Source organism: Acanthisitta chloris, unplaced genomic scaffold (genome assembly GCF_000695815.1).
Source record: "Acanthisitta chloris isolate BGI_N310 unplaced genomic scaffold, ASM69581v1 scaffold1628, whole genome shotgun sequence".
Taxonomy (NCBI): domain Eukaryota; kingdom Metazoa; phylum Chordata; class Aves; order Passeriformes; family Acanthisittidae; genus Acanthisitta; species Acanthisitta chloris.
Genome location: NW_008688472.1, coordinates 17,088 through 42,304, shown reverse-complemented (window position 1 = coordinate 42,304; position 25,217 = coordinate 17,088). Strand labels below are relative to the sequence as shown.

The 25,217-nt window shown below is 38.7% G+C and overlaps 1 protein-coding gene across 1 annotated transcript; it reads right to left on the bottom strand.

The window, feature by feature from the left end:
- On the bottom strand, window positions 1-25,217 carry AEBP2 (AE binding protein 2). Its single transcript, XM_009081010.1, has 7 exons — window positions 25,014-25,217; window positions 21,772-21,879; window positions 13,587-13,773; window positions 8,683-8,807; window positions 5,565-5,632; window positions 2,189-2,302; window positions 1-584 (listed from the first exon to the last, which is right to left on the bottom strand). Exons 1-7 carry the CDS (start codon window positions 25,203-25,205, stop codon window positions 554-556), a joined length of 825 nt encoding a protein of 274 aa, XP_009079258.1. The 5' UTR covers window positions 25,206-25,217; the 3' UTR covers window positions 1-553.

Here is a 25,217-nt window from a genome sequence, read left to right as displayed (position 1 = left end):
ATAATCCAACACCTTTTAGGCATCTGCAAAAGGACACAAGGTTACAAATGACAAATGATTACTATCCACCACACTCAAAGGGCAGCACGATAATCCCTTGGTAGCTGTGGTGCTGTCTGGCATGTGGTATAGTCTGCTAACATGGGCAAGGAGCCTCAGAGCTGGGTACGAGTTCTCCTGGGAACTGGGAGTGAATGGTGATGGTTACTTTCTCTTTTCATCAAATACAGACTACTGTGCTCATTAATGAAAAAAAGCAGCTCAAAGCAGCAAGCATGCAAAGCCTTTTAGCTGTTCCACTAAGTTGCCAGAAGAGTGTTTGCTCAGTCTCCCACTGTACCATTCCATGAAAATGTGGATATACAGTAATATATTAATATATTCCACGGAAGCGTCAACTTCATTCACAGAATGTTTACACTAAGCATAAATATTTATCTAACAAAAACAAACAAACAAACGAAAAAAAAAGGATGGGATTTGACTAATGTGCAACTTGATTTCTAAATCCATTGTCAGTGACTAAGACTGCAGTGTCCCCACTGGATGGGTTTTACCTCTTCAACCTCTTCTGGGGCATTGTTCTGTAAGAGAAGATGGTACAGGTTTAAATTAAGACCCTGAGATATCAATTCCAGTCAGAATATATACTATGAAATCATGACTATATAAAATTCCATTTAATTTGATTAAAACCATTTCAGATGATCCCATCTCACCACACATTTGAGGCAATTCTTTCCAACTCTCTACTGAAGTCACCATTTTAGCATGGCATTAAGAGCTGTTGCTGAACTCCTTTAACCACCTTTTTTTTCCTTGCAAAGTTTTGGTCTTCCAATTTTATATTTTTCACCTCCCTCAGCTGGTCCCAAAAGCTCATTTCAATCCCACACTGACACTGTTAAAAATCAAGTACAACACTATGTGCAGGGACCTTAATATTATTTGAGAGAGATTTTTTTTCTCCAAGGACTTAATCCCAGAGATCATCACACTTTTCTTTTAAAAGGTTATTTTTTTCTTTTCCAAGCAAACTATCAAGTTCTGCAAAGGTAATCAATATAAAATGATTAACATCTCAATTAGATTGTAAAACAGTCACTGTGTCAAACAGTTTAAAAAGCACAATGTCCCTCACAACATTTTATGCTCTATTGTTCACATCAATCATTCATATGCTAAGGTAAGTATTTTACATACTTACATTTACAGAGGTAGCAGAGAGAGTATGATTTATTTTCATATTGAAAACCAAGTTTTCATTAATTTGATTAGTGAAATACACTGAATATTAAAGGTGACCTGAAAGGCTTATTGCATTACAAGACCTCAGATTAGTGTTCTATTTACTCCTTTGGACACTTGGTCTGGGTGTTAAGGATCTTAAATAACTGGAAGAAACATCAAAACACTAAACTTCTGTTACGACAGGTCAAACTTTTCTTTTTCCATGACCCATTTTCATGGATTTTTAATGTAAGCCCATAAACATGTATCTTTGGAGGTTCAAGTTTAAGAATGAATGAAGCATTTCAGATTACCTTTAAAGCTGTGCACACACACAACTGTGGGTGCTGACAATTATGTGAGTGCACAAATAAAGAGCAGGGGGAAAATCAGGAAATTATTAGAAACCAGATGGATTAGAAGCCAATCTGAAGGCCTAAAAACACAACTGGGAAAGCAGCTTAAAGACAAGTAACATGTACTGTCCCCTTCTGTCCCCCTATAAAGAATCTTGTACTAAAAAATAACAGTACTTGAATCCAAGTACAGATTTCAAGGTAATACTGCATGTATTCCAACTGAATATAAAATATGGAAAGATAAATTTGGACTTTAAAAAAATTGGTATACAAACCAGTATGTGATCTTAACAGAAGGGATCTTTCAGGATTCCACTGTATGTACCTCCTTTACTAGAATTTCTGTACACCAAGCACAAAAAAGTAAAATACACTTGGTAAATACACACATTCCCCGTTCTCAGCAACTAAGAGTTCAGTTCAAGAAGTAATTCTGAAATAACTTAAGACCTCAGAACTTAACTCCTGGACGTTTGCAGTCTCAAGGCTCCCTGACCTGGTGTGTAATACATTAGCAATCCTGATTTTCCAACGTCAAAAAGTTAAGTGAGGCTTAAGATGACATTCAAGCAAAGAAAGTTGCAAAAGGAAGGTGTTACCTGTATATGTTTGGGTCCAGAAGCAAGGCAGTATCTTTTGGGAGCTTTGATAAATGAACTACTTTAGTTTTTAACTGATGTCGCTCACTCTCATTTACCCACACATCAGGCAGACTATGAATAAATAAATAAAATAAAAATATTCAAAAAAGATCAACTGGTTCTCTTACCATAAAATTATGTGGTAAACTAGTATATAGGAAATTTGTTTAAGTATTCTTCACATTTCCCTGGTTAAAAAGCATCATCACTGGAGTGAGGAAAGACAGCATTATACTTCACACGTTATACTTCAAAGCTTTCCAAGGTCTCAGTGGAAAAAAAGACACTAAACAGAATTTAGATTATTCCAGAATTCTAAACCAAACACAGTGACAATGGCACTTCATCCTCCATTCATGCGAAAATGGGCAACAGGAAAACCCAACCAGATCTTTGTAAGTATTTTACTGGCCATAAAATTATTTGATGCTGTTATAAAGGTAAGTCAAGGACAGAATATACTGCAGGCACTGAGCTTTGTGTTACATGAATTGCTCCAAGCTCAAAGGTTTCAACATCAAAATGCTCCAACTTTGCTGAAGTTCATCATCTGATTATCTTCTGAGGAAATCCATCACCAAATCTTTTGGCTATGGAACAGTTCTCACTGGAAGATGGAGCCAAACTTGCTCAGTACACACTAAAGGGAATCGTTTCCATGCCATTTGCAGTGAAACTTGGGGAAAGGACTAGAGATAACAGAAACAACTGATCTGTGCTAAGGTCCATCTCAACCCCCAACATTCTATGACCCTGTTTTGTACTTGAGTTATCTGAAACCAAACTCTTCAGGGTGTTGTTGCATTATTGGTTCTTTCACTGAAAGCACATTAGGCTTTTAAGGCCCTGCTGAGGTTTTCAGGTAACACATTATTAAGAGAGGCACTGGGCTTGCAGAGCTCAGCAGTGTCTCCCTGAAAACCTGCCAAAGCTGTGCAGGACCAACAAGTGATCCATTTTGTTTCCACTACTGGGGGAAAAAAAAAAAAGTAATAAAGTAAAAAAAAAAGGCAACTCCTTAAAAAAAGCAAAAAAACCCACAAACCAACAAAAAACCACCCAAACCACAACAACCACCCTGAGACTCTTCTAGCCCACAAAGTCACTTGGGTTTTCTGGAGTTTTGTTTGCTTTGGGGTTTTGTTGCTTTGGGATTTTAGGGTTTATTTTTCATTTTTCTACATGTCCTAGAAGCCAAACATTAACTTCAGGCTGGGGAAAGAATTTACACTTGTAATTAAGATGTCTAGCCCTTTGAAATCAAGAACTTCAATCCCAGCAGGAAAAGAAGTTTCTCCAAGGAAACTTTTCAGATGAAGGTGGAAGAAAGAGGAAGAGGGGAGGGATATGAGGGGATGACATATCACCACCCAGCAGGAAATCCATATATACACTAGGGTTTAACACTGATCATGAAAGGTGAAAAAACATCCTAAGACTTTTTTTAATAGCCAGAATCAGTTCTTGAACAACCAAAATTTGGAAGGGATTTTCAACAGAAACTGTATATGATTTTGCATCTTCAGCATAAACAGCAAATAAGTGATTTTTTCACCTCCAAAGACTCTTTGAAATCTATATAAAGACAACAGCTCAGTAAGCTCAGAAGTACTGGCACAAAGCAAAAAAAATGCTCTGAAAAAAAAATAAAATTAAAAGTTATTTCCTCTTCTGTAAGAAATGTGTTAAGGAGTAGGATTCACTTTTCCTGAAAATACACTGTATGTACAGGTAACCTGGAGCAGTTTAACATTTTCTCAAGACAACTGAGAGCAGAGAAAGTTAAATCAGTACTACCAGCTCCCCCTGAAAGACTGATGAACAACTCAGCACAATGGAAAGGAATCCCCATGACTGCATTGCACTGCTCTGGGGTGTGACTGCACTGTGTAATACAGACCGATGACTCGTGCCCTTACACATTGGCATTTGCTGTTCTTAGCTGTAGTAATCAAGATTCATTTAATCTACTGAAAGCTCAGTAATTCCAAATTCAGTGCATGAGCTATACCGTGTCCCTAACCCAACCAAGACAAGAAACAGCAATATAAAACACACTCTCCTTGGATCTGACCAACCAAATCTCCATCAGGATGTCTTAACATTACTGAACTTGTCTTCCCCAATGCAGAGATTCTAATATGGAATTCATCTGCATGACCAAAACCTTCATGTGCCTCTGTATAATAAAAACTCTGATTTTTATTTATTTTTCCTGTTCTCAGTGTTAATGCTTTTTATCTTAAAATGGAATTAACTCTCCTGATCTGTAATATTTTAAAAAGCAGAATTTCAGAATGCTGTTCCACATAGTACCTGCAGTTGTACTAAAAGGAATCAAAAACCTGCTTTTTTCTAGAATATTTTAGTATTGTCTCCCAAGCTGAATTGAAACTTGCAGCCTACAAATGCTGCAATGAGCAGCACAAGCTACAGACACTGAAATGGCACTAAAATGTCAAACACTGCTGCAGATAATTGTATCAGCATCACTAGTCCTCTGCAAACAGAAGTTACAATAGATTCACACTGCTCAGTCCTGCACATGGCTGATCTGGGATACTACAAAGCTACTGAGTAATTTAAACCACCAAATCAAAGGTAAATTTCTCCTTGGGGTTTTATCACAATCTCACTCCATCACCTCGAAGTATCAGTGAATTTCACAGCTTCCCCAAAAATCACTTACTACTTCCTATGTCCGAGGCCTAGCTGAGGGCAGTGCCTTCAGCCTGCATTACACTCATTTGGAACAAAGCCAAAACCTGGGAAAAACAAGAGCAAAAAAGCAGCCAAACATGCTGGAAGAGTATCCCAAGCTTCTGTGGGAAAACCCAAAGCAGCAGCAATATGACTTGGATACCTGGAAGGGCCAACTGTGGTACCTAAGCAAAGGTTTTTGTGCTTCTACTGTTACACTGATGACTGCACATTTTTCAGCTCCTAAAAGTGCTTTAAGGATCATGATGAATCAGTGGTAAAACAAAATTGTCTCAGTGATAAGTTTCCTTGTGTCTATGGATAGCAGAAGCAACCTGAAGTCCCCATTCAATAATCAGACACCCACAGTGACAAAACACATTAAAAACAGAGATCCAAACTGACCTGAACTGGTATTAGAGCACAGACACTTGAAAGCAAAAGTAAATATCAATTAAAGCACTGCTGATTCATTTTTCAACTTTGAAATTACTTTTTGAAAAGCATTTTTAAAATATTAACTTTCATCTAACTATTCAAAGGCACAATTAATTTCATGACAGGCAGTTCATTTCTCCCATTGCAAATCCTTCCCCATTTAAATCCTATAGCAGATCCCTAGCAATATACTCACATGTCCTCTGGTGTCCAATGAAGCAAGAGTTTGATTTTTCCAGAATCTTCTTTTCTTTTAGCTATTACCTAGAATAGTTACATAAAGCATAATTAAAACCAAATTCCAGATTATTTTTTTTCTCAAAAACTTGTTCTTCATATCCAACTGGACTTTGAAAAAGGGGAAACTGTTCCACTCTTTGAAAGCATTTTATTAATGCTATATAATATATATACACTATAGTTTTATATATATACATATATTATAATTAAAGTATTTAACTCGTACTCATTCCTTTCCAATATATAACCCAAGCACTGATGAGGCAACAGCAAAGGCTACTTGGAAGAACTCACAGGCTTACACTGATGGTTTAACTCATATGTCATGGAACCCTTAACACTGTAGAGAGTATAATGCAACTAATATTCTAATACAACTAATACTCTATGAATGACAAATCAAATGCCATGGCCAAGACATGTCTGCAACTGGCAGTTGAAGCAGAACACATGTACTGCACCATCAGGCTGCAGACAAGAAGTGAGAACTCCTTCCTCCTGGTTTCTCAGACTACTAGTACTACTTGAGCTACTAACACAGTAGCCCAAGCACGTAAGTTGCACTCAGAGAATTAAGGTTTCAAGTGAAGAAGCCTGAAGTTAAGACTCCCACCTCCAGTAAGCAGGAGCACAGCTATGATACAAACAAATGCAAAATTCTAGCAACTTTGCAAACAGCAACTAAAAAAATTATTTGCTATTCTGACATTGGTACTCAGAGATTTATGGTCAAGTCTACAAGTTACAATTAACGTGAAGAAATGTACCACGTCTGCAACAAACACGTTCTTAAGACTTCAAATTGTTCTGCAAACAACTGATGTCCCGTAAGTTTTAAAAATGTAATTCAGCTCACTATAGCTTAATTTTAAACATTCTTCCTGTATTTCCTAAATTTCATGCACTGTCCCAGAAAGAAAATGGAATTTAAAGGAAACGTGCATCCAAGGTGCCTCAAATCCGAGTGGAGTTCTGCTGACCTCTTCTGGAAACAGGAGACAATCTCACCCTAGAGACTGCTCTGCATCTTACATGCTTCACTCACTGTGTTTCAAAGTCTGCACATTTCAAAACACATCACTAGTTTCAGTACATGTGATCACAGAACTGAAATATCTAAAACAGCTAAAATCAGAGAGCAGCTTAGTACTCAAATATTTTAGCAGATGGGAGGCAGCACAACAGGGCAACCTCTAACTTGCATTTTTTAATCAGTGTAATAGAAATTTTTTACTTTTTCCATCTAACAAGTCAGAGAACTTTAGTACATAGGATCTGACTCCAATAAAAAAGCAAGAAAACAGTAAAAATTTATAATCAAGTCAAAGGCAAACACTAGATGGCCAAAACATTTCCTCAGGAAGGTTTTAACAATAGCTGCATTCTAAAGCTTTCTACACCTATATGTAATATATAATAAATGCTCCTAATAATTACATGGTTTTTCCTCAGCTGAAGGTGCAGCTCACAAACTTATTGTGCTGTTTAGCCAGTCACCATTCCAATTCAAGGTCCCACTGCTTTTAAGGGATGCAAAACGTGTTTGCACCTGAGGTATCACTAGCTCAGTCTAACAGCACACAGCCCCAAGGCTGCTCCAAGTTCACCTCTTCTTTTTAAATCTCATTTTAGGCTGAGTCTAATCAATAGTGCAGCACAAACCCACACAAATGTAGCAGCACATGAAAGCAGGGCAGCAAAGATGGAATCCCAGAGCAGTTTCTCCCACCTGTACAACTTCTCCCACAACTGAGGTCTAAGCAATTTCATACCTAATCAACCTCCTACCATTGAGTGACACATACACTGATAAGCTAAAAGGATTTTCACCACTTCCTTCAAGTGAATTTGAAGCAGTTTTAAAGCATATTCCTCCCTCTAATTCCATCTCCTTATGAATTATTCCAATAGCCAGAGCTGAGTTTCCACAACTGAGTAGTCTGTCTGGATAACCTTTCAGATTGAAGCAAGCTGCAAATTAGAAGAGAATCTGCATTGTAAAATCCACCTCGGTCAGAAAAACTAGGAGAAGATTTAAATACAGTAACAGCTAAACCACCTGCAAATCTCCACTTGCAGCTGGTGCTCAGTGTGTATGAAGTTCAGGAGTCATTTCTAATCCAGGCCACAAATATTTCTAACCATCATCAGCCTGGGAGAACAGGATGAAATAAGTTTCATCTACACAAAATAATATTTTATTCACAGAAAGAGACTGATAACTCAAGAGTTTGAACCCTGGGTTAGGATGAAGCCATAGCTTAAGATGTGAGTCAGCATTCCTTCCTTGGACTGCAGTCCATCCTCCTTGGACTGCAGTTCATCTTCCACCACTCTGGGAATTTAAAACCTAACCCACTTTATTTTGTCCCATCTCTTACTCTTCTTCAGCTGAGTCTCCACCACCTTTTCCCTGCCCACATCTCCCAGATGGGTTAAGAAAACCTGAGGCTATGCAGGTTTTTGAACTTCTGATCCCTATACCCCAATACAGGACTTTTTCTCTGCTTGGAACTTTTCTAAATCAATCCTCATCTCTATCCCATCCAAACACATGTAATTCACAAAACAGGACATGCAAACAGGATTAAAGGGCAGTTTCCCACCCAGCACTTGCCTCCTGCTATTCACTGACATTTGGGTAGCAATTTTATTAAAAGAAAAAAAAATAGGGGCAACAATACATTTATTCAGGATTATATTGGGGGGAAATAAACACGAATTTCAGACCAGCATCTTGAAATATCCAATTACACTCAAAATATTCCTTGTAAATCAGCACTGTCACAACTATGGAAATGCCATCTGAACTGCATCATTATTTAGAAGACAGAACCAAATCTTTCTCCAACACATTAGGTATTCCCCCAAGTGTACCAGACAGGAAATGTTGCAAGTTATTCACTGTGTGAGCTAGAACAACTACCAACACTGCTTTTTAAAACTTCTTTTACTAATACCAATGGACAAATCAACAATATCAAATACTCTTTATTACTTATTTCTGATTAAACAGAAATCCTTCTGAAGGAATAGATTTTTCAGCCCCATATGCATAATATCTATATACTTACAGTACTATGAAATACAACACTGTGGCCTTTTCCTAAACTTTCTATATGTGCTGACAGGTTAAAGCAGATGGCTCGATGTCTTATAGCATCCAGTGTTTGTGCATCAAAGAAGTCATGAGGTCTTGCTAGAAGAAAAGGAGAAGAGATCCTTAGTGTTCACCACATTAAAACACATTCAAGCATGTAAATAAGTCTGAAATGCCATTAGTAAATCATTTCTCATTCTGGCAGCAGCACTACTTCGTCAGAGAGTTGCAAACACTAATCTAATTGAGAGGAAGAAATTATTCCAAGAGAAGCACAATTCAAGTTTGGTCAAAACATACTCCCAGTGGATGGAAAAAGCTGTCTGGAAAAATGTAACTACACTTGGATCGTTTCAGTTTCAATAATGCTGAAGAGTCAGGTGAAAACCTGGAGACTACTATGCTTCTTTCTATGTACAAGTTGTCATTTCATGCTCTTTGACTGTTAGTAAACATTTTCCAGCCAAGAAGCATAACTGCATCACATACATTTCAATTTATGAATGAAGCACAGTTAACATCCCTCTCATGTTTTTACAACTAGACTAAAGCCAGGAGGCACTAAGAAAGATCTTTTCCTTTTCAAAAAGAACTTTTATAGTTAAGTGCTTCCTGAACAGTAAAAAGATCATTGAATTTTGATTTGGAGTGTAAAAGAAGACCTATCACTTCTACACTGGAAGGACTTGAACTGAAAAATAATTGCTACTAGGCATACATTTAAAAATACACCATATAATATAATAGTAAAGTTACATTAGCAAATAAAGTCTGAAAGCATCAGATTTTAAAGCCTTATTTGAAAGCAGTAATTCTCTAAATAACACACTGCAATTAAAACTAATGAGTTGATATTACTTTACCAACTCTGTGTTACCCTGAAATCTCCACAAACAGTAATTCCAAGTTCTCTTGTCTTCATTTAAAACAACTTCTGTATTGTTCTGCACCAAGAGTCTATCCATTATTTCCAAATGAACTACAAATTCCACTTAAAGCTAACATTTGCTGCCCTCCTGGGACTAATTGTTGTTAAGCACTCATCTGTACATTATGTTCTGCCCTTCCTCTATCCCAGTTGGATGCTGTCAATTAGGCAATCATCTCCCTCAGATGTTTTCTCCCTGCAAGCAGCAATGCAGACCCACAGCTCGTGCTGCAGGTGGTCAGTGATGCAAGTATATAAATATTTTATAAATACATAGGAGGGAGAAAGGAAAAGAGAGGAAAAACAAGGGGGAAAAAAAAAAGAACCCAACCCCAATGTTTTGCTTTTTGGTTCATACAGCAAATCTCTTCAGGATTTCCAGTGGATAACATTAAACAGATGCAGAAGGAACTGCAGTTTCTCAAAGGAATATGAATAGGTTTATTTATTCCTTGCTAAGTGTTAGTGCTGTTACTTCTATGTATCTTTACTCCGAAAATAATTCCGAGGGAACAGATGGAAGTATCTCCCTTCCTGCTCAATACAAACTCCAAGTACACATCAATTACTTAAGTCAAATCAATTAACATCACCATACCAGTAGCCTACTAAAGGAAAATCCAAGCCTTACATACCTAACATAGGCTTACTGTAAATTCCAGGAACACTAAGCTTCCTCAACTCTCTTATATTCCTCCAATGAACTATATTTTGTTGGAGTAACAGTCAATGAATCATGACAATCCTTTAGGAACCTGCAAGTAGCTCAAGTAAGTGTCTCTCTCATTACATCTAATTACACTAATTATAAATTGACTGTTTCTTATAAACTTATAAGAACACATTGTTACAGACAGGGAAACAGAAATTAAGAACAGTTTAAGATGTTAAAAAAATCAAGTACCACTAAGAATTCTAGTAGAATTCTAAAATATCTAGTGGGGAGGTGTCCCTGCCCATAGCAGGGGAGTTTGGGACTAGATGATCTGTAAGGTCCATTCCAACCTCTAAAATTCTATGATTCCATGTTTCTGTGGATTTTCTTTAGAGTCTAAGATCATGTTCTCTTCACAGTAAAGTCACCTTTTTTATTCATATATTAATGTCTCTCAGAAGGGAACTGACCTTCAGATACTAAAGAGCAAATTTATATATTTGCTGTATGTAAACTCTTCAGAACTTAAACATGAGGATGCTTCAACAGGAGTATGGATTGCCAAGCAATAGCTAGTAAGCCACTTAAACCTTGTAGAAAAAGTCATGGGCTAATCAAACTATGAAGAGGTAGAAAGAACATGATGACAATGTTTTTTCTGGAGACAAATTGCTTTGTGGTGCTAAACTGCAATTTTTTGCCAAACCATTACCTGTGAGTGATTTAAACATTGCACACTAGCAAATGGCATCTTGCTTTACCCCCCTCTGTCATGAACTTCTTGTAACCCAACTTGCAGAGAACCTGGTACAGATGTTAAACACCTCTCCTTTTGAACACTTAAAAATATCTAAATATAATCCATGTTCTTAGCTTTAGTTTTTCCTGACTGAAATTGCTTAAAGCTGCTATTGTGTTCTTGTGAATCATAGTACATTAAGGGGCTGGAATGGACCTCAAAGATCACTGCTCTGGGCAGGGACACCTCCCACCAGGTCAGGTTGCTCAAGGCTTTTTCCAACCTGGCTTTGAACACTGCCAGGGTTAGGGCAGCTACAGCCTCCCTGGGCAACCTGTGGTAGTGTCTCACCACCCTCACAGGGAAAACTTCTTCCTAATATCTCATCTGAATTTCCCCTCTTTCAATTTATATTTATGCCCATTACTAAGGGTCTTTGTCTTCCCCCATTCTTCTTGTAAAGACAAAATACACCAACCTGCACACTTCATTCTGGAACTAAAACTAAACTAAGAAACAGGACGAGCCAAATTCTGTCAGCTCTTTGATGAAGAATCTCTTCAGCTCATTGATGATAATCCATACAAAGTCTGAAAGAGAAGCTGCCAACACCCAGAATTTTCAGAAAATGCCATCAACTTTGGATACATTTCTGGGTCACATACCCTCTGGAGAAATACATTACACTAGTCAGTTCCCAACTCGGTTAGAGATGATTTCTGCCTTAAGGCAAAGTCTACAGCCAGCAGTGCATTTGTCTCCAGAGGGAAGAGGAGAAGAAATTGTTCAAGCAGTTGCTTTTCTTCCTGTGCAATACTTGATAAAGGTAGCAGAACACTCAGGTACTCCAGCCTGGGCTTCAACATCCTCATTACATTTACTACTTACGTTTTTTGCCACAGACTCATTCAAGAATTCTGTGGTAAATTCTTACTACAACTAGAACATTTTAGCAGGTAATTCAAAGCTTTAATTATCAAGCTCTGATTTGAAATTTTTGAGTTGATAATGTTCATCAATTATTACTAAAATGTCAACCTGAAAAACTCCTCCTGCATATACTGAGGGGAAAAACTGATTAAGATGCATTAAATCAGTCACCTAACAAGATCAATATAGAGAAGGAAGCTAAGATGCAACTCAGGAACCTCTGCAAGAGAATTTTGAAGGGACTAGTCTTAGATATTTCTATTTTGAGTGACACAGTCAAAAAAAAAAAATCAAAATTAGGGGAATTCTTGACACTTACACTTTGCAGAAGTGTTTAATAATACAATTTGCTGCTATATATTTTAACAATACACAAGTATTTCCCCTCAAAAAAAAAAGTGCAAAAGAAAACTTAACAGTGGCTCAGGAAAATCAACTTTTCAGAATTCTAGGTGATACTGTAACTTCCCAGGACAGGTTTCTCTGCATTCAGGGCAGAAACATGACCACTGCATCATATATTTCAGTTCCTTGAAGCACTGGTGAGGTATTAAGACAAGAATAAATCACAATCATGTAGTACCATTTGAATAATTGGTAACTGTTATTTCTTCACAGCAAGAGGAAGATCAACACAGTTAAGTGTTCTGCCACAGAACACATGTAGAAAAATAAGGGTGAGAATAGGATGAGATTTAACAGGTATAGTGGTTCATCAAAAGATATCTTGTGCTTCTCTCCAATACTCTAAGACAGACTTTATACCACAAGTGAAAATTCATGAGGTATTTTCTTTAGCTGTTGACATAGCAGCAGAAATGACCTAAATGTGGTTTTATGTATCTCTAAAATGCAATTGTCACAGCAACAGTTTACAACTAGCAAATAATTACCTGGGTCCTGGAGAGCTGCATCCAAAGCAATTATAAACCAAAGAGCAATCTTTTCACAACTGCCTAGTCTTTCCTAACCATTCCTGTACATTAGACTCCATAAATTTGACACTGCTAATTGTCTAAAGCTAGGACAACTCAGGAATCAAACAACTGGACCAAAATGGACAAGAAAAAGTACTGGGTATGTGATTATTACCTGCTAAAGCAAAGAGCTCTCCCTCTGAATGATAAATCACACCTCAGCACACTGGTTCATATAAAATTAATGAACACTGACTGTGCAGAGACAGATTTAAAAAAACACATCAAGTCAATTCAGCCCCAAATTAGATCTTGGTTATGTTCATAAAACTGTCATTAAGATAATGAAATGTTGTGCTCGAAAAAGAGCTTATATAACATGCATTTATCTCTAATTTATATGAATCTGCAATCTCTGAACTTCAGATCTCATCACCACAGAACAGAACATTTTCCCACAGTAATATAGTTAGTAAACAAAAAGTGACTCTGAAATGAAAACCTTCTTTGAATTGCAAACTCCAACTGTTGCTCACAAGAAGCTGATAGAGATTTACCCATAGAGGAACACAAACAGAACCTGGAAAATTGTTTTCTTCCCATCACAAGCAATGCCAGCCCTACCAGATCCAATAAGCTGAGAAACCACCACATTGAAGAGGAATTAAGACCAAACTTTGAAGAACTTCTCCCTGCACACAATACTCACGTAGTGATCGTCGTCTCTTGTTCTTCAATTTCCGCCTTTTGTTCATTCCAGCCTTAGATGGAGATTCCTCTTTGGCCTTTGGCTGGCTGGCAACTTTTGAAGAGTTCTGCTGGCTGAAGTGTGTGGGCACATGACGGGCAAGTCCTCCCTGAGATGCAAAACTGGCATTGCAGCCACCAACCACACACTGATGAGAGAAGAACACAACTGGATCAGTGTGCTATAGGGCACTCGGGTACAGCAGTTTGAGAGGTACATCCTTGTTTGACTTTCCTGGCTCAACAGACTCAAGGGAAGACAAATTCTTCATGCCCACACAATTCTTAAAAAGAACACCAGAAACATATCCTGAAATAAACTTGTTTGACCTTTCTAACTCTCGAGAATTATTCCATGGAATACTCCATTTTTTTCTAGGTGATATTATAGTCTATAACACGATCTAGCATAAAACCCACCTGGAACAATGCACTGGCAAACTCTTGCCATAGAATAGAAATGCTTCTGAAGAGCTTTGCCCTTCACAGACCAACATTCCCTTGTCTGTCAAAACACTGCACTGTTACTCTGTGTTTCTCAACCCCTCTCCAGCCTTGGATGGTTGCTACCAGTGATGTCCTCCTCTCTTCTGACAAGGCAGAAGTAAAACAACACATCCTTACCCACCTTCAATTTGAAACACCTTTGTCAATGCTGTATACCAAGTCAATGAACAGAACAGCTATCTTACAGCTCTGTCTCAAACTTTCACTTCAGTAACTTCAAAGCTATGGTAACAGTTATTTATACATTTGTTTTGGGATGTTACTGTAACTTCAGAAGCATTTCAAGAAGTTCTTATTTAAAGAAAATGTACTTTCTCCAACAGAAAAATAAGACAAGATCCAACAATAAGCAGAAAGACAGAAACTGAAAGATAGCTGCAACTAAGCTAGTCCTGGCTACAATAACTAGTGCTATTTTTATAAGTATTGGGCTTATAGTTACAATTACTTCATTTGCAAAGTAAGTATTTAAACTAGACTGCTGGGGAGGGAGGAACAAACCTTTTCTTTCATGCTCTGAGCTTATAAGGGTAATAGAAAAGGGACTTCTGAGATATGCATTCCATCACTGGCTGCAATTAATTGTGTACCTGTATGATTGATTTTCCTTCTATCCAGACAACAGTAGGGAAAATGTGTTGATGAGCCACTAGCAAAAAGCCTATGAGCACACTAAACCATTGGAAAGTTCTCCTTCTTCCACATCTGTTCTGTTCCTCCCCTTCCCTCCTCCTCTTTCTTAGCTCTTTTACCTGTACTTCTCTCCTCTAGCCCCTCCCAGCAAACTGACCAGGCAGCTCCAACAGGAGTTTGGGAATAAGCAATGCTGCAACTCCTTGCACAGTACTAAGTCATCTCTGAAGACTAAGGATGAATTTGCAAGCTTACAGCATCCTGCCCCAAGCCTGCATGTTGGAGACACAAGCAGGCAGCTGTAGAACACCACTCTGCATGTTTTGCCCCTAAACCCCAAGTGTGTCATTTTCCAGCTGTGGCTGCACAACTAAGTCTATTTCTGCCTCAACCCTAGCAAATGGTTAGCCATGACCATCCTAAAATCCAGTATCCAGGAAGAGAACAACCTGAGCTGGCCCCAGGAACTTCATACTTGCTATTGGACTAAAAATCTGTACAGAGATTTAAAGACACTAAAAGATAAAAAAATGGAAGGATGCTTTTCAACTCTTTTGTGCTTTTTTAAGGGAAAAATCCCTATAAGGAGTTAGGGAAAGTTTTCTAAGTAGTGAGCGAACTCAAACATGTCAGCTGACAAAAAAGCTTCAGGAACCTTCACACTGCATTTGCTCCTCCCTGTCTCCCCCACTATCTTAAGAATTGTGAAGGTTTTACCAAAAACCTACCAGTACTTGTTACCTTGTCCTATCATTTCCTGTATTCAAACAACAGCAATATTGTCTACTCTTACTGTAGTGACTCACAATGTCAGAAATCCCAGCACACCTGGGAAACTGCAACCCCTCAGGATCCTCATTTACACTGCTGTAACCTCATCACAAGTTTCGTTGCTTTGAATTAATAATGAGGATTAGAATTTACACTTAGAAAATCACAGGGTGGTTTGGGTTGGAAAGTCATTCAATTCCAACCCCCCTGCTGTGGGTAAGGACCTCCCCTACTAGAGTAGGTTGCTAAGCCCCATCCAACCTGACCTTGAACTTGACCCACTTTTTACTGAAGATGATCAAACCCACAATCAATTGTAAAATGCAAGTGTTCATTAGCTCAAACCAATTTTTATTCCCCAGGTTTTATGTCCCTAAACAGCTTTCTTGCCCATAAAAGCAGCTCCATAAAACTAAGGCACAAAATCTAAATTTAGGATTAGCTTCCATTAATGTGCTCCTGACTCCAGACTTGAGCTCTTTCTGACTATACACTGTCAGATGAAAAAAACAGCTCAAAGAAAACCTCCACACCCTGAAGTTCAATCACACCGAGAAATTAAAATTTCAGCTTTACCAATGAGGTAAAAAATAACCTCAGGTCTTGGTTCAGTGCATGCATGACCATATTCCAAGTTTAACACAGCACAGTACCAAAAGCCAATACCTTCTAGAAAAAAGCACAACCTTGGTGTCAGGCACATTCCTAAAGCTTTTTCAAACACACCTGTATATCCTGCCAGAAGGGAAACATTTCTTTATGACAAACTGTTTTATGACTATATATCTCAATGTCATGACTTATTTCATGTAGAAAGAAAACACTCCCAGGTATTCTAGATGGATTATCTACAGCAGCTACCACTTGCTTTTCTTGCTCTACCCAAGTTTTGCTTTCAAAACCCCCAAACCAACATCTTTAAATCCTCAACTTGCACCTAGAGATCATCTTTTTCCAGGAAGCCACAGTATACAATGCTCACAAAAATGATTACATTCAGATATTGTGTGTTTTGAGACTATCTGATCATGTCATCAAGTAATCAACAGCTGATAGAGCAAAGATGACACAGAATGCCTTTGGAGCAGACAGGAAATAAAGAGGAGGAAAAAATCTTACCTGTTTTCTTTTTTTTCTCTAAAATAATATATCCAGCAATCCGTTACTAATGGGTAAAGTCTCTTCTCTCCAAAGATAAAGGAGCAGTTCAGGCTGTCACTTCAGGATCTCTGGACGGTAAGTCACACCAAATCAGCTTCCCACCAGATAATTAGACACATCTAGAGGGCTTCTAATAAATCAAACTCAACTATTATGCACAACTTGAAAGCAAGCTCTTAATTTTTTCCCCCAAAACCTAAATCTCAAAGTTTTGCATTCAATTTGAAACATGACAGGTTGGGTCCGGATTGGTGGATATGTTACTTCAAGAGAAAATAAGCAAACACGTAAGAAGTTTAATTTCTCCAGTGTACCCATACCCACCATTATTCATGGGCAGTAATGACCAGTGTCTTTAACAAACAGGATATCAAAATAGCTACCAATACAGGGTTTTGTTCTAAATGCAGAATAACCAAATCTCCTATTTGGAATAGTCAGTGTGTAATTTTTTTCTAATCAATCTAACAGTGCTAGTTTAGACATAAACTTTGCTGTCTCAACATCTGAGTGTTCAGGCAGAATGCCTTTACATTTTATATCTGCATCTGCAATGCTCTAATGGATGGTAGAACTGCTAAGAGAGGAACAGACATGAACTCCCTATGAGGACTGAAGCTGCTTGGCTGTGTTTCCTACATTTCACTAAGCTTTACTGAGAGCTGCAGCAAATGCAGTCACCCCTCAGTGAGTTCTGGAAGTTACAGGTGATAGGAGAACCAAACTTCATTTTTACTATTACCTTCTTACCCTTTTAAGCAAAGGATGAAAGCCTCCAATGAATCTGTGCACTGCCATTCATTTCCTCCACATGAGCAGACCTTGCAGGAGAATCAGTCTTAAAAGAATCATTTAGGTTGGAAATGACCTTTAAGATCATCAAGTCCAACTATAATGCTATATGCAATTATTTGGCATCAAATAACCCATAATTTTGGGCTCATCTACCATTTGGCCTTTCATTGTGCCTAACATCTTCTTTGTGGTCACCTGGGCTACTTTAAGAGTTCATTTGAGGTGTCTTCAAGAAACTTTCAGTGCCAAGTAATACTTGATTAATTCTTCCGCCCATGAGTGCCATGAACCATGCTGGAAAATGCAGGGTCTCACAACTCCTTAACTATTCAAATACTTATTTAAACTAGCCAAGTTTAAGACAAGTAACATTGACCATCTTCACTCACTTCTTCTCAGCTTGCCAAAGACAAGTCTTCTAACTGAGCAGATTATTCCTCTAGATCCACCTGTCTATGTGGTCTGAATCCTGAAAGTCAAGTTGCTGAACCCTCCACAGGACCAGCACTACATGTTGATGATACTCCACAACATTCCACCACGTTCAGAGTGATGAACATACTAAATGCCTTCAGAGAGAATACCTATATTAAATGACTGTCTACAATGATGACACAAAAAAGAAAGTAGGGCTAAAATCATACTGCATTAAGCAAAGAGAACTTCCAGGAGCACAAGAGCAATGAAGTTCAGATAATGAGCAGCAAAACTGCAAAAATTCCTAACAGTGAGCCAAAGAAGGCTGGAAGTTCCCAACCAGAAACATGTTCTGTGAGACCTTGTTTGCTGCTCTTGACAAAAGAAATAATCTAGGAAATGGCGCAGGATTAAAAAGCACACTGCTTGGCAGAAATTCTATTTGACTATAGCCCGAGGAACTAGCTGCAATGGTAACTGTCCCACCTAACGGACACTTTTCCTTCGGTGGAGGGATTGATGGGTATACCCTTGGAAAGGACATTTTATCAGTCACAAAACTCAGGGGTGATGGCCTCAAAAAAACAGGCCAAAAAAAATATCAACTTGTTTCTCATGAAACCCATGGCCTTCAGTATCAAAAACTTAGAAAAAATCCAGAGGGAATAAACAGAAAAGCAGTATGACCACTAAAGGGGGCCTGGGGGCCTAAATTGTGCCCGAAGATCCAGGGTCGTTTTTCCCTTTGCCCCTTAGTTCAGCACATGACTTGGATACAAGCTGGATGTACACTGCCAGGATATTGCCCCACCTAATGACCTAGCCCAACAAAAGTCTCCAAAATAGGGATCTGTAAGGAAATTTACCTTTCTGTGACACAGGTACTGCAATACTAATGCTGAGGGGACACACTAAACCACAGAAACAGGAAAAAACAGGATAAACTTATGAAAATACGTAACATTTTGTAATTTAGGAGTGGCTTCATTTCTGTGACAATTGAACTATACAGTCACAAGGTTTATAGGAATGCAAGAAAAGGGCAGGTAAAACCACAAAGCCCTTTCAGTACGGAAGCACAGCAGCTGGTTAACAGATGACTGGAGCTTTTAGTCAATGGACAACACCGTGTGCATCCCAAAATCAGATCATTAAACCCAAAAAGTGCAGCTAAATAAAATGAGTCCACTTGCCAGCAAAGGGGTGACTGGCAGGGACATCTCCTTCAGCAGATCGGTTCGAATGCAAGGGAGAGTGTTGTCTCCGAGATACTCCCCAACTGCTTTTCAATTTCAGAAAATACTTTGTCTCTTGACTAAAAATATAAGAATATATCAACCTGCCAAATATTTCTTACTCTCCTCTGGTCATTATATGACTATGGTGTTCTTCTGCCTTTACAAAAGCACATTTGCCATGGTTTTAGTTGTCACTTTCCTAGCTAACACTCTTAGCTGTTGTTTCAAGTAGTTCTTCTCATAACAGCATTCAGCTGGACTATTTCCATCACTGCCTTTTACAGCTTTCCTCAAAAATCCCAATACTTACTCAGTTTCTAAATAAAACACTGAAGGACTAGTTATTTTCTGCAAGCTTCCTAAAATGACCTATTTTAGACTCAGGTATATTCTCACGAGGCAACTGATGTTTGATTTGCAATTTAGGTTTTGGGAGATATGTTGTCTGTAGTCATCATCAAGAACAAGAAATCCTTAAATCAACTCTGACTTGAAAAAAACTGGCTACATTTTGAGCCTCAAAAGGCAAGGAATTAAAGTTTGTGAGAATGCACCAATGGGAGACATTTGCTCTGTTTTTTACTGACTGTCACAAAACAATTAATAAAGGCTGAGTAAGACTAATATCCAACACTTCAAGTGTTTTGTATCAGAGAGTAGATGTCTAGAGTTAGTAAAGGAAAAGAAGGAAGTGAGGACAGGGGCAGGTTAATGAACAGGGTGCTCACAGACACATATTTGTGTGCCTCACATGAAGCCTATACTCATAGGGGAAACAGAGGATGTTACAAAATTCTCCTCGGACCACAATTATCCTCCATTCAAAGCTCCCAGGAACAGACTGAGAAATACAGAGATAAAATCCAGAGTGACTCAAGACAGCAGTAGGAAAAAATGCTGAAGGGACACACATTGAGCCATGCAGACTAACTACTGCAATCTTAGCCTGTTGGGTTCTCTCCCTCAGTATGACCAAAAAGTACAAGAAAAAATGCTGGTGAAACAACAGACATTTAACACAAGATGATTATTGTCAGAACTGTACATGTTATGGCTCTAGCTGTAACCAGCCTAGCCAAAAAAACTAGTATCCCAACTCATACTGACTTCGCTGAGTAACAATGACAGAAGTGCTACTGGTGTTCCTGAGCTATGAACAGCTACGAAACCCAACGCTTCTAGAACTGAGATGCTTTAACTTAGACCAAATAACAACACAAATGAACCTATTAGAAGACTTTCATTCAAGACTAAAGCTTGCATTGAAGTACATAAAATATTTAATTGCAGAAGAGAGAAAACCTGGGGTACAAGTTTCCTTTGGTAACTGGTGGTTGCTTGGTTTTGTTTTTTTTAAATTTTATTCAAGGATTAGCACTTGAGATCAGTTTCTGGAACAACCATATCTGCAAACTTTCAGGGATCTAGGATCCTTGTGCTATGCTTCCAGGAACACGCTAATCTTATTCCTTTGAACAAAGGGTAATAACCTCAAAACCAATTTTTGTGTTGTTATTCACTCTCTGAGTCAGAAATTTTTAGACTAAACTACATAGTTCAGTATGGAATAAAAGTCTAACCTTTATTAAAGAACCCTTTTTCATGTGCAATGCAATGCACTGTTTTTATTCTCTACGTTTTGAGTTTAGTTTTGGTTTCTGTCATAACGACTGTGAAAAGCTACACAGAAGAAGTAACTTCTGGAAGACATCACTGTAACAGAAAAGTGTTTTTAGTAATAAAGCTGCCTCAAAATAATTTTTTTTAAAAAGCAGAAGATATTACATGAGAAGGAAGAGAGGAGAGGGAAGTGAAACAGTGACTTAAACTTGGTGCAGTTGGGGGAGAAGGAGGCATAAAATGTTACCTAAACTTAAAAATAAAAAACCTAATTCATTTTCATATCCTACATGGAAGGAGAACTTCAGTCTGAAGTAGTGTGGGTGGGACTTACCATCAAGTGATCCAGGACTGACAGCTATGAACTGCCCCAAGTGTATCCATAAGAGGATGAAGCAACTCATTAATAACGGATTGGTGGATATGGGAATGATAAACATTACTATACCTAGAATGGCAGGTACAGGTTAGGGGGAGAAAGAAAGAGAGAGTTAGAAAATCCTGTGCAGGAAATACAGTCAGCTCAAGGGCCCTGCATTCCTGACTTCCTCATTATTGTCCAAGAAGTTAACCATAGACAGTACCTGATAATGTTTCAACTGAATTTAACAAACTCTGCTCTGATTCAGTCACTGAATGTGCACCAGCAGCCACGAGCCAAAGGCTAATGTGGGAGTGTAAAGGATAAGACAAAACATCTCACAGTTCCAGCAGCTCAACTGGAAAATGCACAAACCCCCTGAACTTCAGCACTTCTCAGTTTCACACTCCCCTGTCATTTACACATTAAAAGAACAGAGATAAAAAAGCAATGACAGTATCTTCACCTGTCTTTATAAAAGAACAGGACCTCTGGGCACTGTTATCACAAAGGTGGCTCAGCTCACTGGATGCTTTCTAAGAAATCCTCCTGTGATGGCACTTTTCAATTGACATATTGTATCAGGTAAAACAAATAAGACTTTCTCTTCAAATAAGCCATAGATACCTTACAATGAACTTTACCTTGAAAGGTTTGTCCCCACTGTGTGTCAGCATATGCCTCTGCAACCAACTTTGACTTGTTGAAGGTGTATTATATACTTTGCAACCTTTCCACAAGCAAACAAACACCTAATAGAATAAAAACATTGTAAGTTTACACAAGTCAAAGGCAACAGTAAATAAAACATTAGATTAGCAATGAAGTCTGTTCTCACAAGATTTCACAATACTTTACAATGCTTCAAAGAATTTTGAACAATAACCATTGATTTTGCAACACATTTTCTCACATCTCACCAAGGAAAAAAATAATTACACCCCCAAGTATTCCATAGAAACAGGTTACTGGAATAAAATATTAAGACACAGATGCTCCTGCAGATAAACACAGTCGAGAGCCACAGGATCTGCTGTAAAAAGTAAAACCATTTAATTGCAATACAGTTGTTTATGTACCAGAGTTTTGGATTATGGAATACTAAACACCTTAGTTAGGGCCTTCTATTCACTTCCTGATGAAGAAAAGTTATAATTTCTCATAGGATTCAAAATCTGTGGGTGCTTTGTGATTCATATGCACAACAGTGCATTAAGGGGAACAGAACTTGCTGCTTTTATCTCTCCTCTCATTGTGTTTATAACTGAGGGAATAAAAAAGCTCCAGGAACTTGCCTTTCATTACAATTTCCTCCACAGGTATATGTGTGAAGGGAGGTAAAGCCCTAATGTGCCACAGCAAAATACATTCCAGGAACAGCATTGTCCATAATGAAGGTTTTCAGAGCTGCAGGAAACTAATTAGATTTGAGCTTCTTCTGCTCTTTTGGAGAATCAAACCCCTCAATGTTCTAAAGATTGTATTTTCAAACCAAAAGAGCAGGCAGAGGAGTGTTCCATGCTTGCTGTCTAACAGCTAACTGGAAAATGCTCTGTCTGTGTGACTGATCCAGACCTACTACACCTAAGGCCCAATCCCCTGAACCTTTGGGGGTCGATGCTCCCCAGTTTTGACAGCCCCTGAAGCCACAGAACTGGAATTTCTAAGACTCCTGGCCCCGTGACAGCTTTGGAACTGTCCCTATGTTCCCAACAGCAAGTGCAGCCAGCAGGGCACTCAAAGGTGGATCACTGGGAGGTTACAATCCCTCCAAAACATAGTCACTTGGTTTTACAACAACCTGTCCTAATCCAGACAAGGCCTCTTGGAACCCCTGTCAAAAGGCTGAATTCAAAATATTTCTGAACTAAAATCTTTTGGAAGCAAAACTATTTTGTCAAAATGTTTCCTAGGCTCTTCAGGGATGTACCTATCTTGAACTGGAGCCATTAGCTCCAAAATACACATTTTACCACACAAAGATGTTATCACATACCTTTCTATTCTCAATAACCAACTACTAATCACTTTTCTTCCCATTTAGAATCACTGGAGTTCAGTAATATCTGAAACCAAATCAAAACTGCAACGCAATTTCTGCCACAAATTCCTCACCAGCAGGTGGCAGAGAAATCCCTGGAACAAACCCGCCAGGATCTATCCCATTCCACAGCGCCGAGTTGGAACTTGTTAAAAACTAACCCAGCTCCAGCAGGAGGATTAAAAAGTGTGAACTGAATGCAACAGTTATTAGACACTTGGCGCTTCCAACAACCTCCTCCTTCAGACATACCAATACAGGCTAACATTCTCTAAATAAAAATATCCACAAATCCTGTCACATGCAATGTCAGTGACCAGAAATACAATTCATGCAAAAAAAATCTCAGACCAAACCCTGAAAAATCTTCCTTTTTAAGAAATATATAAGGGTCATGGCTGAAATAAAGATTCCCCAATGCTGGAGTGAGGAGAAAGACCCCAGGATCCCAACACTTCTATAAAGCTCTGAACAGAACTCAGAAATCATCTCCTGGGTGGCTACAAAGCCAGTTCAGTGGGTGGATGATTCTGCTTGGAGTTTGGACTGAAAAAAGCCACCAAATACGAAGCTGAAAGTTCAATCATACCAAAAAACATTAGCTTAATACAACAGAGTCATGGCTGCCTCAGTGACACATTTACATAATAAATTCTTTACAGTAATGCAAATTAGCATATATATAAGTTTCTTATTCACTCCAGATAAAGTGTAACAGCCTAACATTTTGCTGCTGAAGTGACAGGACCAAAAATCAAAAGATAATGACTATTCTAGTTTCAGATCTGATCTTATCTCTCCAAGAAACTGAAGAGCTGCATCACAAGCACCTAAAGCAGGCAGATGCCTGTGTTTGATGTGAAGGGAGTTTACATGATGTATTCCAGGCATCAAAGGGAACTTGGGAGGTTGGGGAGGGGCAGGCAGTTAAGTACAGAGTTGAAATTACTCTACTGGAAGATGCTTTGAAACATTAAAATTTAGACCAATCATTTGACCAGGGATTAGACCGAAATTTCCATGTTTATATATGCACCTCAATTTAAAAGAAAAAATAATTAGATGCAATTATATTGAAGGTAAACTTGCCATCAGGATTACACACAGAGCTGTTCTGGTAGGACTTTGTACTCTTGAGTCAGTCTTACATCTTCCCTATTACACATTCTGGAGGGATTTTACCTCTAGTGAGACTCCATTTGTAACAGTAATTAAGATGTGACTTCACCTGAGCTCACATGCAGCAACATGTACACTAAGAGTTTGAAGACAATGAATTCCAAGTATAAGCACCTCAAGCTCTACCAGCAGCTTCAGGATGTTGAGAAGTTAGCACACTATCAAAAACCTGAGAGTCGCGAACCATTTATTACACAAAACTTACTGCATTCTTAAAGTTAGGCATTCAGGTAAAAACACAAATACCAAATCAAGAGAAAGGCCTGAAGATGTGTCAGGGGAGGTTTAGGATGGATATCAGGACAAGGTTCTTCCCCCAGAGGGTGTGTGGGCACTGAACAGCTCCCCAGGGCAGTGGTCATGGCCCCAAACCTGGCACAGCTCAGGAGCATTTGAACAATGCTCTCAGGCACAGGGTGTGATTGCTGGGGTGCCCTGTGCAGGGCCAAGAGTTGGACTGGATGATCCTCATGGGTCCCTTCCAAAATATTCTGTGAACTATGCAAAAGACAACAGCTGAATGCCAAATTCCAGAGTACTTAAGGCCCAACCTTAGTTGCCACTAGTTACAACACTGTTATTTTAAACCCTAAAATTTGCTACTGCCATTTAAGAAGCAAAATATTGGCAAACAAGAAAGAGGGAGAAAACAGAAGTAACACCAACCCCTCCTCGCTGCCCATCCACGTGTATGGAGCGAATGTGGTCTGCCAGGTCTGGGCTGGAGCTGAAGCAGGCATGGCAGTGGTCCCAGCAGCAGTTGTAAGCAATGCTCTTTGCAGAGGAGGCAGGAACTCCTTGGCCATTCATCATCACTGGGGTGGAACGTCCACTGGAGATTGTGCTGTCTACGTCCATGATAGTGCTGCT

Excerpts from the sequence above, each read along its gene's own strand:
- AEBP2 (XM_009081010.1), bottom strand. The coding sequence starts at position 25,205 with ATGGACGTAGACAGCACAATCTCCAGTGGACGTTCCACCCCAGTGATG. Across the intron at positions 5,633-8,682 it reads GTGTTGTATTTCATAGTACT|GTAATAGCTAAAAGAAAAGA; the intron begins GTAAGTATATAG and ends TAACTATTCTAG. Across the intron at positions 585-2,188 it reads CTGGACCCAAACATATACAG|AACAATGCCCCAGAAGAGGT; the intron begins GTAACACCTTCC and ends CTTCTCTTACAG.